The sequence below is a fragment of the Rhinolophus sinicus genome, chromosome 3, assembly GCF_057876585.1.
Source record: "Rhinolophus sinicus isolate RSI-liver-muscle chromosome 3, RSI-T2T, whole genome shotgun sequence".
NCBI lineage: Eukaryota > Metazoa > Chordata > Mammalia > Chiroptera > Rhinolophidae > Rhinolophus > Rhinolophus sinicus.
Genome location: NC_142503.1, coordinates 193885044 through 193903001, shown reverse-complemented (window position 1 = coordinate 193903001; position 17958 = coordinate 193885044). Strand labels below are relative to the sequence as shown.

At 43.9% G+C, this 17958-nt stretch overlaps 1 protein-coding gene across 11 annotated transcripts in view; it reads left to right on the top strand.

Moving 5' to 3' along the window:
- Nucleotides 1-12636: 12636 nt before the first annotated feature.
- The window catches only part of DICER1 (dicer 1, ribonuclease III), a 72318-nt gene continuing 66996 nt past the window's right edge, over nucleotides 12637-17958 (top strand). For 8 of the 11 annotated variants that reach the window (XM_019746130.3, XM_019746148.3, XM_019746188.3 and 5 more), the window contains exon 1: nucleotides 12668-12981. In XM_019746130.3, coding sequence (XP_019601689.3) covers nucleotides 12946-12981 — 36 coding nt within the window. In that variant the 5' untranslated portion in view covers nucleotides 12668-12945. Of the gene's footprint in view, nucleotides 12982-17958 lie in introns of all 11 variants that reach the window. The other 3 variants (XM_074326981.2, XM_019746166.3, XM_074326985.2) reach the window with 3 other exon arrangements.

Here is a 17958-nt window from a genome sequence, read left to right as displayed (position 1 = left end):
ATTTACCGGGAAGCAGCATGAAGTAGTGAGGAAAGGTTGTCAGAGAGGAGAAAAAAACCATAAAGACTGTTGAAGACAAGCTTTGCCGACTTTAGAATTTGCCTTGACACATCTCCCAGTGTCCGTTAGGCCTCCGTATGTCAGGGAACCTGGAAACGGTGCAGATTGGCTCTTTTGGGAGCATCCCCTCGTGATGGAAAACCTGCTGACTCAAGCCCTAGAGTCAATCAGTCTTAGGTTTAAACCCCCAATCCACTTCTAATGGGAGTATGGCCATGTCCCATTTCTAATGAGTCTCTCATTGATACTCTGTGCCCCTTATCTATTGCATCTTCATTTTTTTTTTTTTTTAAGATTTTATTGGGGAAGGGGAACAGGACTTTATTGGGGAACAGTGTGTACTTCCAGGCCTTTTCTCCAAGTCAAGTTGTTGTCCTTTCATTCTTGGTTGTGGAGGGCGCAGCTCAGCTCCAGGTCCAGTTGCTGTTGCTAGTTGCAGGGGGCACAGCCCACCATCCCTTGCGGGAGTCGAATCCGGCAACCTTGTGGTTGAGAGGATGCGCTCCAACCAACTGAGCCATCCAGGAGCTCAGTGGCAGTCAACTCAAGGTGCTGTGTTCAATCTTAGTTGCAGGGGGCGCTGCCTACCATCCCTTGTGGGAGTCAAGGAATTGAACTGGCAACCTTGTGGTTGAGAACCCATTGGCCCATGTGGGAATCGAACCGGCAGCCTTCGGAGTTAGGAGCATGGAGCTTAACCACCTGAGCCGCCGGGCCGGCCCTGCATCTTCGTTTTTATTTACAAAATTGAGATAACATTAATATGTACTCTTAAAGCAGCACGAAGATGGAATCAGTGAATGCATGCAAGGTATTTAGCATAGCGCTTGGGGTCCAGCAGTCACTTGATGCCATCAGTTGCTATCACAGTAATGGGTAGCCTTGGATGTCTTTGAGATTGTTTGTCCACCTGTCCTTATCTGAAAATTTCCTACCCCACTAGGGGCAGCTGAATAATGGCCCCCAAAGACATCAGTGTCCTAATCCCTCCAACCTATAAATGTTACTTTCTGTGGTAAAAGGGACTTTGCAGGTGAGATTAAGGATTTTGATTATCCTGGATTATCTGAGTAAACACTAAAGGTGTTTATGAGTATCCTTGTAAGAGGGAGACAGAGAGAGATTTGACTACATACGAGGTGACGTTATGTTGGAAGAAGAGTGATGTGCTTTGAAGATGGAGGAAGGGGCCACAAGCTAAAGAATACTGGCAGCCAGTAGAAGCAGAAAAAGGCGAGGAAATGGATTCTGCCCTCTGAGCTTCCGGAAGGAAGCACCTCTACCAACACCTTGGCTTCAGCCCGATGAAACTGATTCCAGACTTGTGACCTCCAGAACTATAAAAGAATCCATTTCTGTTGTTTGACGCCACGAGGTGTGTGGTAGATTTGTACAGCAGCTGCAGGAACCCAAGGCACCCTGCCCACAGTGGAGACTCCTGACAGCCCTCATGTATTGTCTTTCACTTGGTCTGAGAGTGACCTCAGCTGGGCCAATCAGATTCTTTCTGGCATTTGGAATTTTGAACTTGGACTTGTGGGTTTGAGTTACATAAGTAGCTGAATGCAGAGATGGAGCTTGCGCTTCTGATGCTGAGTCTTACATGCCTCCTACTTCCTGCCCCCCCCCTCGGTTATTCAGCTCTCCCTCTGAAAAAACAGGGCTAAGGCTATATTGTGGGATTCAAGTATCCTTCCAACAAAATCCCTTGGTCAATTAAGGTAGCTAGCTTTGGTTTTTGTGCATTGCCACCCCCCAAAATTGATCAATGCAGACAAGCTGTAATAAACAATTACCTAAGAAAACAGTTTGACTGTGACAAGACATGGGGCCACAGCCTTGCCGGCAGCACCGATTCAGGCTCAGGCAGTTTTAAGGCAGATAGCGATGGGCCCTCAGAAGATGAAACCCAATATTCCCACTTATCGGCTGTCTAAACTTGGGCACACTCAAAAGTCCTCTTTAGATTTCAAATACCTCATCTGTACAATGGGATAGCAATCGTTACTGCCGTATTGGCCCGGGGGGTTGTGCAGACGCTGTGGAGTAAGGCAGCGGAAGCATGGCACAGAGGAAAGCACTTAGCTCCGACGGTGGGTAGGCAGGAGGGAAGATGCAATCTACTCTTCCTAGTTAGCTTTTTGAATTTCCAGTTAACTTCCTCCACAGTCAGGTCTCATTCTTATCTCCCGCTCTGTGCCACACAGGCTGCTCTCTGCAGTAGTCACTGAGATGGTGGTTTTTGATGCACCCTCAGTCTACTTACCAGGGTCTCTAGCTGGAAAAAAAAAAAGCGTCCCTGCTCTCATAACCACTGGGAATCGTTGTTGTAATTATAAGTTCTTACCTAGGTGATCTCCCTCGGTCTCCTGAGTAGGTCTCTCTTCACACAAGTGTTGGCATCCAGCCCTTCAGGAACCTTCTCCTAAAGCCAAACTGGTCAACTTGTCCCTCCACAAACCAACCCTTGGTACTTTTGACATCCTTACTTTTTCTTTTTTTAACATAAAAGGGTAACTCTTTTTAAGTGTACAACCCATTTCCAGAACTTATCATCATCCCAAACAGAAACTGTACCCATTAAATAATAACTCCCCCTTTTCCTCTCCCTCCACCCCGGGAACTTCAGTGTCACGGTCAGCTTTATGAATTTGCCTGTTCCAGGTGCCCCCGTAAGTGGAATCATACACTATTTTTTCCTTTTTTGTGACTGGCTTTTTCACTTAGCATAATGTTTATCCAGACTGTAGTATGGATCAGAATTTCCTTCCCGTTTAAGGCTAAATAATATTCTATTGTGTATATATACTACATTCTGTTTACTCGTTTCTGTCCATGGACATTTGGGTTGTATCCACCTCTTGGCTACTGTGAATAATGCTGCTGTGAATATTGGTGTGTAACTATCTGTTCGAGCCCTTGCTTTAGTTTCTTTTAGGTATACACCGAGAAGGGGGATTGCTGGATCAGACGGCATCTCTGTGTTTAACTTGGAGGGACCACCAAACTGGTTTCCACAGTGGCTGCCCCATTTTATATTCTCACCAGCAATGCACAAGGGTTCCTATTTCTCTGCATCCTTGCCAATGCTCATTATTTCCTTTTTCTTTCTCTTTTTGATAAAAATTATCCTCATGGGTATGAAGTGGTATCTCACTGTGGTTTGGATTTGCAGTTTCCTAACGTCCAGCTCCTTAATTTTGCAACACTCGTTGCCCATCCCTGGAAATTCAAGTGCAGACTCTTCTCCACCTCTGCAAATCCCACCTGCTCTTTACAATCTAGTCATCGTCTCTCACTGATGGTGAAGCAAACTTTTCTTCTTTTAAATTCCTATGTACAAATTCTTCTTTGGCAAATAATCTTGGCTTACCTTGTGACATCTCATACATTTTGAAACTCTTTTTACCTGTGGGACTGTTAGCATCTTGAGACCATAGACCACATGCTGTGTCCTCATTCCCCAGAGTGCCCAGCTCAGGGTGATAAGAGTAGAGAACCCCTATAGTTACGGCGTGTTCACATATTTGTTGATACTCTTGTTTAATTGATTTCAGCTATTCCTGCTACATGTCATTCATAAGAACTACAACTTATGGAATGCTGATTATGTGCTAATCACTTTATGTACGTTATTTCATTGACTTCTCTGAACCCCAGGTCATGGGTACTCTTGTTAGTCCCACTTTACGGAGGAGGGAACTGAAGTCAGGTGACCTAGTAAGAAATGGAGCTGGATTCTGATCTAGATTATCTGACTACAGAGCCTGGCCTCTTTCCCGTTAGATATACTGTCCCACGACCACAGTGTGTAGGAACTTGCCAAGAATCAATGGCAAGTCTAGCTTACTTTTGTTTATAATTACTTCACTTGCAAGAATAAGGATGTCAAGTAGCTTAAGAAATAATGGAGACAAGAAGGGGTGAAGCTGGCTTTAGGGACACCTTGAATCAGACTTAAGCAAGATATGTTTGATTAATCTCAGTGGCTCTCTCTCTTATTCCTCTTCTTCCACTGCCTGCCTCCATCTCTCTCATTTCTGCCTTTCTGCTCATTGCCATCACTTGCTTCTTCTGGAATGGGCTCTCTCTACACTTAGGGAACATGGTGCCAGCAGCTTCCAGGACCATGTTCACAACATCCTGACCAGTGAAGCAAAGAGATTCATCTTCACTAACTCTGGGCAGAAAGTGCTAAGAAGGTTTCTGATTGGACAGGCTGAGGTCATGTGGCCAGGAGAAGGGGGAACCATAAATGCTGCAGCCTTCACATGCCCAATGTCCAGCTCCGAGGTTAGGGGTAGGGTCTGTGATTGGCAGACCCACCGAACTAGACTGTCAGCGGTCGGGTCATGGGGAAGAGAATTCCCACTGAGGAAAATGTGTGCTGTGCCAGGACAGACAAGGCAGTTACTGTGCCCTACACCAAAGCACGGGCCACTGCCTTCTGTGTAATCAGTGTACTGTATAACTTGTCTTGAAATTGCATGAAAGAGATGTTTGTAGTGAAACTTTAAACAGAGACAAGTCTCTTCATACTAATGGCATGATGAGTAAATATATGTTTTAAGACATAGGGAATCATAGGAAGATTGCTTTTTGTCCTCTCTCCTTCCCCCATCCTTCCTCCCTCCTTTCTTTCTTTTTATTTTTGCTACACGTGCATGCTGAGACACAGAGAGGAGTAAGACACAAATACCACTGTGGTGCCCTCGAGCAGCTCTGCTTAGTGGGGGCAGTGGGCTGGCGGTGAAGGTGAGGAGGCAGAGAGAAGAAGAAATGCAATGTGATCAGTGCTACAATTGGGTGACGTTGCTGTGGGAAAACCAAGGAGGGGACAGGACATGAGGCCAGAAACCATGTAGAAGCTGGGTTACAGTGGACCTTGAATGACACACTAGAAATTTTGCCTGGGGTGCAAATGAAGATTGTGATTACAGAATGATCCAATCACATCTCTGTTAGAAAAATCGGTCTAGAAGCAATTGGTACAGGAAATAGAGAGAGATGATCCTAGATCTGGAAAAAGATGAATCTTGAAGTTAAGGAGATTTCATGGAATTCACACTTAATGGCCTCTTTTCCGCCCTCTGAATTATTACTTAAGAGGGAAGGCCCTAATTAGACAGTGAACAAACGAGGGAAATGGCTTCCACCAGTGTTGAGATTGGGATGGTATTCCGGGGGTCAGTTACATGCATCCTGTGACCCCATTGATGGTGGAAGCATTGTATAGTGTTACAGACTGGATTGTGTCTTTGCAAGATTCATCCGTCGAACCCCTAACTTCCAGGACTTTAGAAGACGACTGTATTTGGAGATAGGGCTTTTAAAGAGCTGATTAAGGTAAAATGAGTAAATGTGGGTGGGTCCTAATCCAGTATGACTGGTGTCTTTACAAGAAGAGGAAATTTGGACCCACAGAAAGAGACGTGAGGGATGTGGCGGCACAGAGGAAAGACCATGTGAAAACACAGGGAGAAGGTGACCGTCTGTAAGCCAAGGAGCGAGGCCTCAGAAGAATCCAAGCCTGCCAGCACCTTGATCCTGGACTGCCAGCCTCCAGAACTGGGAGGAAATACATTTCTATTGTTTAAACCACCCAGTCTGCAGTATTTTGTTATGGCAGCCCTAGCAAGCTAATATATACAGCATGCCAAAGTGCACCCAGATACTAGACGTACATAGAGAGTGTCTCAGTCTGTCCAGGCTGCTATAACAAAATATTACAGACTGGCATTAATAAAAGAAATGTATTTCTCACAGTTCCGGAGGTTGGAAGTCCAAAATCAGGCTGTCCGCAGGGTCAGATTCTGGTGAAGGCTCTCCTCTAGGTGGCAGACTGTGGACTTCTGGCTGTGTCCTCACGTGGCAGAAGGGGCAAGCAAGCTCTCTGGGACTTCTTCTTCTCAAATGTCCCAGAAAGTTTTTTGTATTCATGAGTCTTCTGTAAGTTGGTGATTGTTTGAAAATGGAAACAATTTCTTTTAAAAATTGACAGCTAGCATTTGCTGAGTACCCACTATGTATGAGGCCCTGTGGTCGGTGCTTTGCACAATGAGCGGGTTCAGTTCCCCAGGGAACTTGCCTCTGTCTTGCATCTCTGCCAACAGGGAGTCCCGCACCCCTCCCCTGTGCCCTTTAGCAACCTGAGCTCCTCCCCACTAGACCACATCTAGTAACCACTTGCTGTTTGTCTGTAGCACCTGCTCCACTGTCCATGGACAGTAAGCTCTTTGAGGGCAAGGACTATCTCCCGTTCTTTATTCTATCCACATCTCCCAACGCAGCTTCCGGTAAATTGTAAGTGCTCAATACGTGCTTAGTGCATGAAGCCCCGAGGCTTGCCCACCATGGTGACTATAGTCAAAAATGAGGCAACAGACTTGGGGTGCATGTCTGACATATGACTTCTTTTCTGACTTCTGGCTCTGGCAAAGGCATGCAGTGTGAAAAGCTGGTGGAAAAATACGGATTTATATATGTCTCCTCGGGTGAGCTCCTGCGCCAGGAGCTGCCATTAGAATCTGAAAGAGAGACATCCTGGAACATGGAGACCTGGTACCCTCAGTAAGCAACAGCTTCCTTTCCTGGCTGGGGAGAGATTTGGGACCATTATTAGTCTAAGCTGCTGCAACAAAGAAACCCAAAAGGACAATGGCTGTATTTTATTTCTCTCTTATGTAACAGTCCCGAGGCAGGCAGGATGTCTATGTTGTCCAGGCCCAGGTTCCTTCTGTCTTGTTGCTCTGCCCGCCCCTTGAGTATAAGCCTATTTCATATTTTCTCCCAGAGCTGGTCCCCACTTTAGAGTTAAAATCTTTAAAGCAGAGATAAGCATTGGTACAGCAGAGCCTACAATTAGAACTCTCTGAAAAATAGAAAATAAAGTTTCTATTGTTTTGGGAGGTATGATAGCATTATCTTGAAATTTGGTATCTCCTGGTATAGTTTAAGTAAAGAATATGTATCTTTTTATGTTAAAAGGAAGAAAGGGCACTAATCCCATTCATGAGGGCCCCACCTTCACGACCTAATCATTTCCCCAAAGCTCCACCTCCAAACACCATCGCCTTGGGATTTCAAGATATTTTCAACAGAAATTGGGAGGGCGGAGGGGGGGGAGGGGGGCATAAATATTCAGGCCATAGCAGGGAGCTACCCTGGCAGTTGCCTTATTCTCATTTTCTTGCCTCATGCAACATGCGGAAGAGAATTGGATGGAAGGATATCTGGAGTATGAGAACTAAGAAAAAAATGACAAGAAGTTTCATTTGTCTAGGAAAATGAATGGGGTGGTGAATGTAGTGAGGAGAGAAGGAATGGACAATAAAGCTACTTAAAACCAATTTAAAAGTCTATAGATCTGTTTAACTGCATTTAAAAAAATCTAGGCAAACTTGGTTTTGTTACTGCCAAGCTTCTTTAAAACTGTGTTTAGCATAAGTAGTAATGCTGCCTGAATGTTGTTTACTGCGTAACAATTCAATATAAATTAAGATTACACTCTTTTTCCAAATGAAAAAGCTGATGCTAAGTTACGGGAAAATTGTTTTATTCCAATTGCGGGGAAAAGTCAATCAAATACTGTGACACTGATATGCTTACCACATGGCTGTAATCTTTTCTGTTGTTTTATTTTCCCCTGTAGGAGTGAAAGGATACTGAAACTCCATAGGAGAGCTAGTCAGAATACTGGGAAAAGCAGAAAGTAGTTTTAGATAACTTGCCCTTGTAAAATACCGTATCGTTTGAAGGTCAGGGTTCTTTAGTTCTAAATTAAACAAGCCTCAGGGATTCAGTACTGATGTGAGGGAAAAAAACATGATTGAATTAAAAATCACCCTCCAAAAAGAGATGCCACGAAATATTGAGTTAATTTTACTCAAGTCTCAAGAGAGGCATGATATAATCTGGGACAGTAAAAGCGGTACTGAATGTGCCTGACTGGCGTATTTGTTTTTCTCTACATTTTATTCTAACTGAAAATGCTATTTGAGAAGATTAAGATTCATGGTTAGCTGCTTTAATATTTTGTTACAGAGCAAAATAACAACAAAAGAAGTTTTGCCTTGCGGTAAAGACGCCTCATCTTAATTACATTTAATAAGACCCATTGGTCAGATTGTAAAACTCTGATGCCTGGCAATGTTCTACGCCAATTGTACCTTCTACTTTCTAGAAAATAGTCTTGGTGGACTTGAAACTGGAACTATAAAAGAGGAGAGTAAAACAGTCACATTTTTACCCTCCTAATATATCTAAATCAGCTATATCTCTCTCCCCTTGACTATCCTCCTCTCCCCTTGACTATCCTTCTCAAAGCTACCGTATCTTTTACACTGTTGCAAATGAACACTTTAATTTTGTTCTTCTCACGGGCTGGAGTTCACTTTTAAAAATGTATATCTGATCACATTATCTGTGGCTTAAAAACCTTTGTATGGCTTCTTCGTCTTTGAGATGAAACAGCAAATCCTTAACATGATACACAAGTTCTTTCCGTTCTGGTGTCATTTTCCTGTCTCATCTCTTGCTCTATGGTTGGGTCAACACTGGGTTTCTTTCAGTTCTTTGAATGAGCCTCCACAGCTCCTTGGCTCTGGGCTTTGGGCATCCTGGGCCTTCTGCATGGAAGTTCCCTACCCTTTACTTGTTCACTAGCACTTTAGGTCTCAGCTTACGTGGTTTCCTTACTTAGGAAGAACTTCTTTTACCCCCATGGACTGTTAGGCTCCCCTTCTTTTGTACCCAATATCCATCCATATGCATCTGCCATCATAGCAGTTCCTTTGTCGTAGTTCTTATTATTTAGAGAAACTAGAAATTCTCCACCCCTAATTAGGCCAACATATAAATATGTAATGCAGTGTGGGGATGGGGCCCACTTCTGTCTTGGGCTCTGTCTCTGTCTGTTGTACACCTACCTGGTTGCTGGCAGAGGCAGGCCTTGTCTTGCTGGAACGTTGGCCCTGGTCAAGAGCTGTGCTTGGCCTATGTCGTGTAATAATGAAAGTTAAAGGGACAGTGTTCACTCTCCCACTTCTCTGCATGTAAGTTTTCCCCAATAAATCCCACATTATAGATGCACCATGTGGCCTTGGGGAGTTTGTCTGTGACCCCTTGTGTGACAGTTAACTTTGAATACTTGAGTAAGGTGGTGTATCTGCTAGATTCTCTTTTGTAAAGTTCTCGTTTTTTTAAATAATAATTTTATGGGGACATGCTTTGAAACTATATTACTATCTCATTCCTTGTCTAACTTTTACCCACTAGATTTAGTAAACATTGATATTTCTTGGCCGATGGTTGCCAAATAGTGATTTTCCAATTCCATTATTCCTTCCAAATTTATTAGTTGAATTCTACTCAAAGGAAGAGCTGTCTCTTCTTTTGATTTATTTATTTGTTAAAAAGGTCAGTGTGGATTCATAGATATATCCATATTCATGGGCTATATTGTATTGTCATAATTTATTTTGATGCTCAAAAGTTGTCTCAGATTGGCCAGCCGGAGGCCCTTCAAGACGACTGCTTTCTCTTTTTGAATTGTCTTCATCATTCTTTGAGCATTTTCATACTCTCGGGCACAAGATGTTCTAGGCTCATCTATATGATACTTTTACATTTGTATTTATTTTATAGATATATATATATATATTGAAAAACCTTGAATTCACATCAACACCTCTAATTCCCATCCAATCACACAAGCCTTCTTGCTTTTCTTCTTTTTGTATTTGTAACCCCTTCTCCAAAAGTGAGAAAGCTGGCTGCTATTATCCTCAATAGTTTTTCCTTTGTGTAGCCCCCCTGTATAATCAGTCACCTGACTTTACAGAATGGCTGTCCTTCCTTCCCTTTCTGGGCTCACACCCCGACACTGGCCTGACTTCCTAGATCAACATGAGGTGGCTGTATTCTTCTGAGTCAGTTGTAAAGCAGAGAGAACAAGTTAGTAGAGAGAGATACACAGATGAAGCAGGTAACAAAGGAAAAATGTCACAGAAGGACACGAAGAGTATCTTTTGGGTTCCTGGAAGCTTTTCAATTACTGGTTGTAGGCCCTAGCTATGATGCAGCTGTATTTCTGCCCCTGGCTTTTGTGAGAAACTCCTACATCCTTATGATAAATTCTTCCCTTTTGGTTAAGATTGGTTTCTGTTACTTGCAAACAGAGAGTCTTAAACAAAGGTATATTTATTTATATTTTGGCTTGTTCTACCAAAAATAAAAATAAAAATGAAACAAATTGTGGAATATAATCAGGGCAAAGGGAAAATAAAAATTAGCCCACAGAAAATGCATACCACATGGAACTGTACTGCTGCTTAATATGGGCTGAAATATTAGCTCTAAGATTTCTAGTGATCTAAACAAAGTATGAAACACTATCCCTTACAAGATTTTATGTCTCCAGATTTAAAATAAACCAGCAACTGGAGGATGAATAGATACACCATGGGAACACAATATAGTCTAGAAGTGAACTCTTCCACAAATGGCCAATAAATAGCAAACTGTGTAGCCATCTGGAAAAAAAAAATCCATCCATACCACACCCCTCGTATGCAATCAGTTCCAAGTGGATCAATGTTTAATTGCAAAAGACGAAGTCTAACTGTCCATCAATAGAGAATTGGTTAAATAAATTATGGCATAGCCCTGCAATAAAATGTTTTGGGAATTGGAAAAAAAAAAAAAAAAAGGCAAGGAGCTCTGTATATATTGCTATACACATATCTTCTTGATATATTCTGTAATAAAAAGCGAGGCATAGTCAATGTGTATGGCATGCCACTATTTTTGTAAATTGAGGAACGTCTGGGCTCGTACATGCATAAAGAATTGCTCTAGAAGAATGAGCAAAAAATAGTGGGTACATGTTTGGGCATGGGGACAGGTGTCGGGGGAGAGATAATTTTTACTGTATACTTTTTAATGGCTTCTGATGGACAAGCCACAGAGTATATATGTGCTTATTTATTTTTTAAAAAAGTTTAAATTGATGAAAATCAGAGAAACCTGTGGATGAAGAAGCCCAGCTAGTTTTGACAGATTGGGAGGCTAGCAGGAGGGGCTGAAAGTGTTACCTGCCCACAAATTCCCATTGCTAGTGGACCCCAATACCTGTTCCCATCCTGAGATGCCATCCTCTCATAAAGGATTATGGCTCCAAAGCGTTTCTGTATATTACTGGAGAGATCTATTTCCCACTGTGCTTGCAATATAAGAAACATTTTCTGTGGAAGTGTGCCAAGAGCATTCTGACTATTTCCTCCTTTTACCCACGAACATTCTATGTTCAAGTGAAACCTGCAAGCCAATTTACAGTAAGTATATGATCAAAATTTGAGCACAGTAACGACTGAGCACATCAGCTCCAAGCCAGAATACCTGGGTTCAAATCTCAGTTGTTCCTTTATTAGTTTACTTGTTGGAGGTTTTCATTTTAATAGTGTGTACATGTGTTGGGGGCAGCAATTACAGCACCTCCCTCACAGGGTCCACATGAAGATCACCGGCTTATTTACACCAGCCTGTCCAACAGTAATATTATATAATGCGAGCCACATGGAACATGAAAATTCATTCAGCACTCACATTAAAAAAATGAAACTACTATTTATTTCAATACATTAAAAATAATACCCCTTCCACATGTAACCGATATAATTATTAGATGTTTTACATTCTTTTCTGGTAAAGAACACACACGTCTGAGTTCGACCAGCACATCTCAACTGAGAGTAGCCATATTCTAAGTGCTCAGGAGCCACATAAGGCTGGTGGCCGCTGTATTAACAGTGCAGCCCTAGTCAGTGTCTAGCGCGTAGTAGGTGCTAAGTGCTAACTCTTGAGCAGAAGCATGGTTGCCGTTACCCGACCTCTGGAGTAAACCTGTCAGGTGAGTCCTCTGGAAGAGATGTCTACGTTTTGGCACAAATTAATAGGATTTTCTTTAAGCCAGCCACTTACTTGGCCTCCATATTTTAATTCACAGCTGTGAGGTAAGGTACACGGTTGCAACCTATGCAAATGAGCAATTTACATAAGTGGGGCCACTGTCCCCGTCTCAGTTATTTGGTTATCCCAGCTCCGGGTGTGGGAAGGAGGTGGGGTCTGTCGTCTCCCCTAATGCGTTGGGCCCCGCACCACTAATGCGGAGCAAAAGCAGGCGAGTGGGAAGGTCCTTTAAAAAGGGGTTGGGAAGTGGAAAAAGGACGCCGAACCCTCCAGAGAACAATTACAGCTGTGGGGCAGGGCCACGTTTAGAGGGCGGTGGGTGCCAGAAAGGGCCACAATGGAGGCGGACGAATTCCAAGAGCCAAGAGGTTCTGCCAAGTTAAGCGAGTGTCCGCAACCCCGGCGCGCAGGCCCACGCGGGTCGCAAAGGCGCAGGGCCGCGGCGGCCGAACGCCCGGGTCCCGGCCAAAAGCTGGGCCGCAAACGCCGCCTTGGCCTCCGCCGCCGCGTCCGCTGTCTCCTGGCTCCTGAGTGGCTGGGGGGCCGGGATTAACCTTTCACCGCCACACTCTGTCCAATCACAGGCTCGCTCTCATGCCGGTGCGGGACGAGCGGAGCGTGGGGGCGCGGAGGGGGCGGCGCGGGCGCCGGTGGGATTCTCCAAGCAGCGGTGCGCCGTTGCCGCGGGCCGTGCGCGGGCTGCGGACGAGCCGGGCGCTGCGCAGTCTCCGCAGGCGCCGGCGGGAGGGGTCGAGGCGGAGGCGCGGCGCGGCACAGGCTGCTCCAGGCCCAGGTGAATGGAGTAACCTGACAGCGGGGACGAGGCGACGGCGAGCGGGAGGAAATGGCGGCGGCGGCGGCGGCGCCGGGCAGCACCGGGAGGCCTGGGCTGTGACGCGCGCGTCGGAGCGGGGTCCGATGGTTCTCGAAGGCCCGCGGCGCCCCGTGCTGCAGGTGAGGCGGGCTCCCGCGGAGCCGCTTTGTGTTCGGGGCGGGGAGCGGCTCCGCCCGGCCTCGCGCCCGCCGCGGTGCCCGGGCCCGCGTGGGCGTCCCGGCCCTGGGCCCGCGCTCCGGCCTGGCTCGCGGGGGCGGGGGAGGGAGACGACTCGAGCAGATGGCGCGGCCTCTTCAGGTCCCGAGCGGCGCGGCCTGCGGGGCCGGCGTCCACCCGCGGGGCTCTGCGCCTCCCCCGACCCTGGCGCCGCTCCTGATTCGCCGCTTTGGAGGGACTTTGTGCGGGCGCTCCGGCACAGGATGGGGCCGCGGGCGCCTCCGCACGCGGCGGGGAGCGCGCCCTCACCGCTTGGCCCTGCCCCAGGGCTTTGACAGGTCCGGGGACGCGCACGGAGTGGTGCGGGATCTGCAGCGGGGGCTCGGGAGCATCCTGGGGACCGGTGGTGGTGGGGGCCGCCGCGCGGGGCCTCAGTGGGCACCTTCGAGAGAGCGGGGAGGGGAGGAAGCCGGGCTGCGCGTGCTGGCAGGAAAGCGCGAGCCTTCGGGGCCCTCCTGGGGAGGATTGGGAGGATTGTTCATGTTTATTGGCAGGTGACCAGGTCTGGGTCCCAGGGGGCGGGTGGCCGAGGCCATCTTTCCACCCTTCCCATCTTTTTGTGCCAGAACGTCTGGATCCTGCAAAGGGTTTTTAATCTTTGGGAAATCAGTGTATGTTTTAAGTCAGCACATCAGATTTATGTAGATTACCTGGAAAAGCTGAGCTGCCCCAATGGCTTTGCCCGCAATACAGAGCTAACAATCCACGTAGAGTGTCTTTAACAGCCTGAAGATTTGCAGAAACAGGGATGAGTGGGGAATCCTCGCTCGATAGTGTTCCGTCAGTGCTTTTGTGAAGAAAGTCGTGCTTAAAAGGGACGCGTTACTGATCCGTATACGTCTGAGTGTTCTTATGACTAGCGCGGTTTAAAAACATTCATCTAATTAAAGAGTAGTACTTTAAAGTGTGTGCTTCTTGAGGTGCTTTGAATTTTCTGAATTTTTACAGTTCTGATTTTCAGTTGTCTTCTTGTTGCTTAGTTTTCAAGTGCAGCAACTCAGTGATTGGAAAAAGGCAGAAGTAAGGAGTTAAGTAACTTGGAAAATGGTATATTTTCAATGTGTTTTAATCAAAGGTTAACTAAATTGGAACTGTATTGGTATAAACATTACATTTTCTAAATAAAAAAACCGATCTTACCAAGAGATCCAATAATTTATTACAGGATGGATGATGGTACATGATTCTGAATGAGGCTGCTAGTGAACTTTAGTATTACTAATATCTTTAGGAACTAGGTTCTGGAATAATCAGTTTATTTTGCCAAGTGTTGTCTTTAACACTAGCTACCTGTGGCACGTGTATATTATATGTAATATATGCCATATCTATACACAGTTATTTTCAAAACTTCATCTTCCGCCATATTTTATAAAACTTTGTAGATTAGAAACACTAATGATTGCTTTTAATATGTCACGAAATAAGCATTTAAATGGTAACGTTGGTTTACAGATTTATTCATGGCATTTTAAGAAAAGATGTATTAGTTAAATTTAATTTGGGGAGAAAAGTCTTTCTTTTCCTGCAATTATTTTAGTAAGGGCTTGCTCTACTTTTTATGCTACTATCTCGTCAATAAAGATTAATTAAGTTCTGTCTTCTGTATAATGCTTGTGGCCCCGTGTATGAATTGCATAGTGAGATTGCTTTGCGATTGCTGAGTTTATTGTCTTGGTTTTAGAAGGCGTTTTATTTTGATGTGGCTCATGATCTCATTTGATAGTGATTTTGTGGTGTTATGTAGTGGGTAGTGCTGGAAGCGTAGTGCCACCTTCTAGGAAGGATGATTTTTATGGCTTTGAGATACTTATTCCCTGCCACTGTCTGACATGTGAGATGCTTGCTTCATTTGAGAAAGTAGATATTGCACAGTCTCTCACTTGTGATTTTAACATCCTGTGGTCATTACTTGTGGCAAAGGAGAGAAGGGGAGCATTTATGAATAAGAAGTGCCTCCTTATGTGCCAAGATGTTGCAGGTGCTTTTATATACATTCTCGTTTAATCCTCATTGTGACCGAGGTATTGTCCTTATTTTACATGCAAGGAAACTAAGACTCAGAGATGATTGCCTCAGGTTATGGGTGTAGAAGTGGCAGAGCCAGGATTGTCATGGTTTGATTTCAGAGTCCTTGCATGTGTGCTCTTTTCGTTGAGTAGCATTGCTGTTCCCAAGTGGATTTTCGGGGAAAAACCTGTATAACCTGAGTTAAGTCCTTAGTTAACACTTGTTGAATGAATGAAATTGTGAAACCTTAAATGTTCAGGTGATCTCTATCCGAATAGTTCAGATTTTTCCCCTTTTTTTGTGGTAAAATATACATAACATTTATTATTTTAACCACTTTTAAGTGTACAGTTTTGTGATACTTAAGTACACACATTGTTGTGCAACCATCATCATCATCCATCTCCAGAACTTTTTCATCTTCCTTAACTGAAACTCTGTGCCCATTAACACAGCCTTCCCTTTCGCCCTCCTCCCAGCCCCAGGCAACCTGCATTCTACTTTTTCTTTCTGTGAATCTGACTGCTCTTGGAAGCTCACATAAGTGCAATTATACAATATTGGTCCTTTTGGGACTGGGCATGTTTCACTTAGCATCTTCAGGGGTCATTCATTCAGGATTTATTCATGCTGTAGCATGTGTCAGGATTTCCTTCCTTTTAAAGGCTAAATAGTAGTTCGTTGTGTATGTATAAACCACATTTTATTTATCCAGTCTTTCATAGGTGAGCACCTGGGTTGCTTCCACCTTTTAGCTTTGTGAAGAATGCTGCTATGAACCTAAGTGTACAAATACCTGTTTGAGTCCCTGCTTTCCCTTTTGGGTACATGGCCAGAAGTGGTCAGGTTGTTTCTTGATCGTCAGAGCACTAGACTCAGAATTTATTGCAATATGAGTTTTCTCAGGGCTATTCAGACAGTTATATACACTTTCCTACAAATAGTTCCTTCTATGTCAATAAAGGACTTTAATCTCCTTGAGGCCCAGGATTGACTCATTTTTATGTTCCTATCAGTGTCTGGCAAGTGGATATTCAAATAACTGAATTCCTTCAGTGGATCCATCACAGAGCTGTGTTGTGCTCTTTTGGATGCTGGAGGAAGGTACTGGTAAGGTCCGTGTTTAACTTGTGTAAATCGTAATGGAGCCAAGTGATTTGTCTTGTTTATCTTGTGTTCTGCTTTTTGGACATTCAAGAGTTTAGCTCATGCTAAAAGCCCAATGGATGTATACGTTTTATTATTTGTCTTTGAGAAAGGATTTGACTTGGTCTTGTAATAATAGACAGGTGTTTGAGAGGATAGTGCAAATAGTAAAGGTAGAGGGGAGGGGGCTGGAGGGAATGCAATGAGAAGCTTAGGGCAAGGATAGCTCAGCCATTTGCATGTAAATAAAGCTTTTTATTTTTATTTTTAATTTATTAGTCAAAGCAAAAGAGGAAACTACAAATCATAGTAGGCATTGATTAATGGGAGGAAATATACCGGTTAATCAGGAGTAGCAGACTTTTGTCTGAAGAATAAGTAATTGTCTGAATTCTTACATGAAATGACATTAACAATATATGAAAAAATGTTTTACATTTTACAAATGATAAACATTTTTCACATGCCATTGTAGAGAAACCAGATAAAAGCCTCAGGCATAATAGAAAAACTTTAATAACAGGTGGACATTGTTCTGGTGACTTGCTTTATTAGAGTTTAGTTAATTTATCTTTCAGATGACATCCCTGGAATTTCATTTGTCTCATTGAGGCTTTTGACAGATGCCAAATGACAATTCATTCACAGATTATCTCTTTTCTGGACAGTATAGATAGTTAGGATTTTCTAAATTCTCTCTGCTAGTCTTTGGGAATGTGTGTTGGCCTAAAAAGTAAGACTGCTTGGGTGGTGGTATATACTTAGTGGATGAGTACAGAGAGAAAGCATTACAGTTGACCCTTGAACAATGTGGGGGTTAAGGGGCGCTGACCCCCACTCAGTCAAAAATCTAATACCTTTTGACTCCCCCAAAACTTAGGTTGCCCCTTGCTATCCGAGGTGGATTCATTCCAGGGCCCCCACAAATATCAAAATCCTTGGGTGCTCAAGTCCCTGTATAAAATGGTGTAGATTAATGTATAGAGTCAGCCCTCTTCATCCACAGACTCCCAGCCATAGATAGAAAACAGTACTGGTTATTGAAAAAAATCCGCATATATGCAGAGCTGTGTCTTTTGAGGGGCACCTGTATTTTTGAGGTCTAGCTGATGAAATTGAAATTTTCAGTCATGTAGGAAGACCTTTGTTAAAATAAGTTCTGAGTACAAAATGGCTTTCCTATTTATTTAAAATTGTCGATGAGTTGTTGGTTCCCCTTTAATAAGTAAAGATTCTCTGCATTCTAAATATGTGACTAAAAGATGCCACAAGAAAACATTGTCTGAGGATGCCAGTAAGACTTACTAGAAATGAAACATGAAAGACTTAAATTTTGGTTTTAGTGTTTTGATTTTTGAAGCTCGTAGTGACATTAAATGACTGTTAAGGTTTATAGAAGAGTAAGGATAGAATAGAGCAGTGCCTGGCGTACAGAGAGTGCTCAGATTTGTTGAGTGCACAAGTTAGTTTATATTCACTTTTGAAGTGCTTAGAAGCTAACACAGGTTTATAGAGAATAACATTGCTTGTATGTTAAGCTCTGAAAAAGATCGTTACTGTTTTGATTTTGGACAGATCTTGCCGCCTGGTTCTCCATACAGTGGGCAGATGATCAGGTGCCTAGAAACATTGCAGACCAAGACAGGTGTTAAGAGCTTCATAGATGAAAAGGGCTGTAAAAATTGGGGGTGTTGTTACTGGTATTTTAGGCTCATTGTTGACGC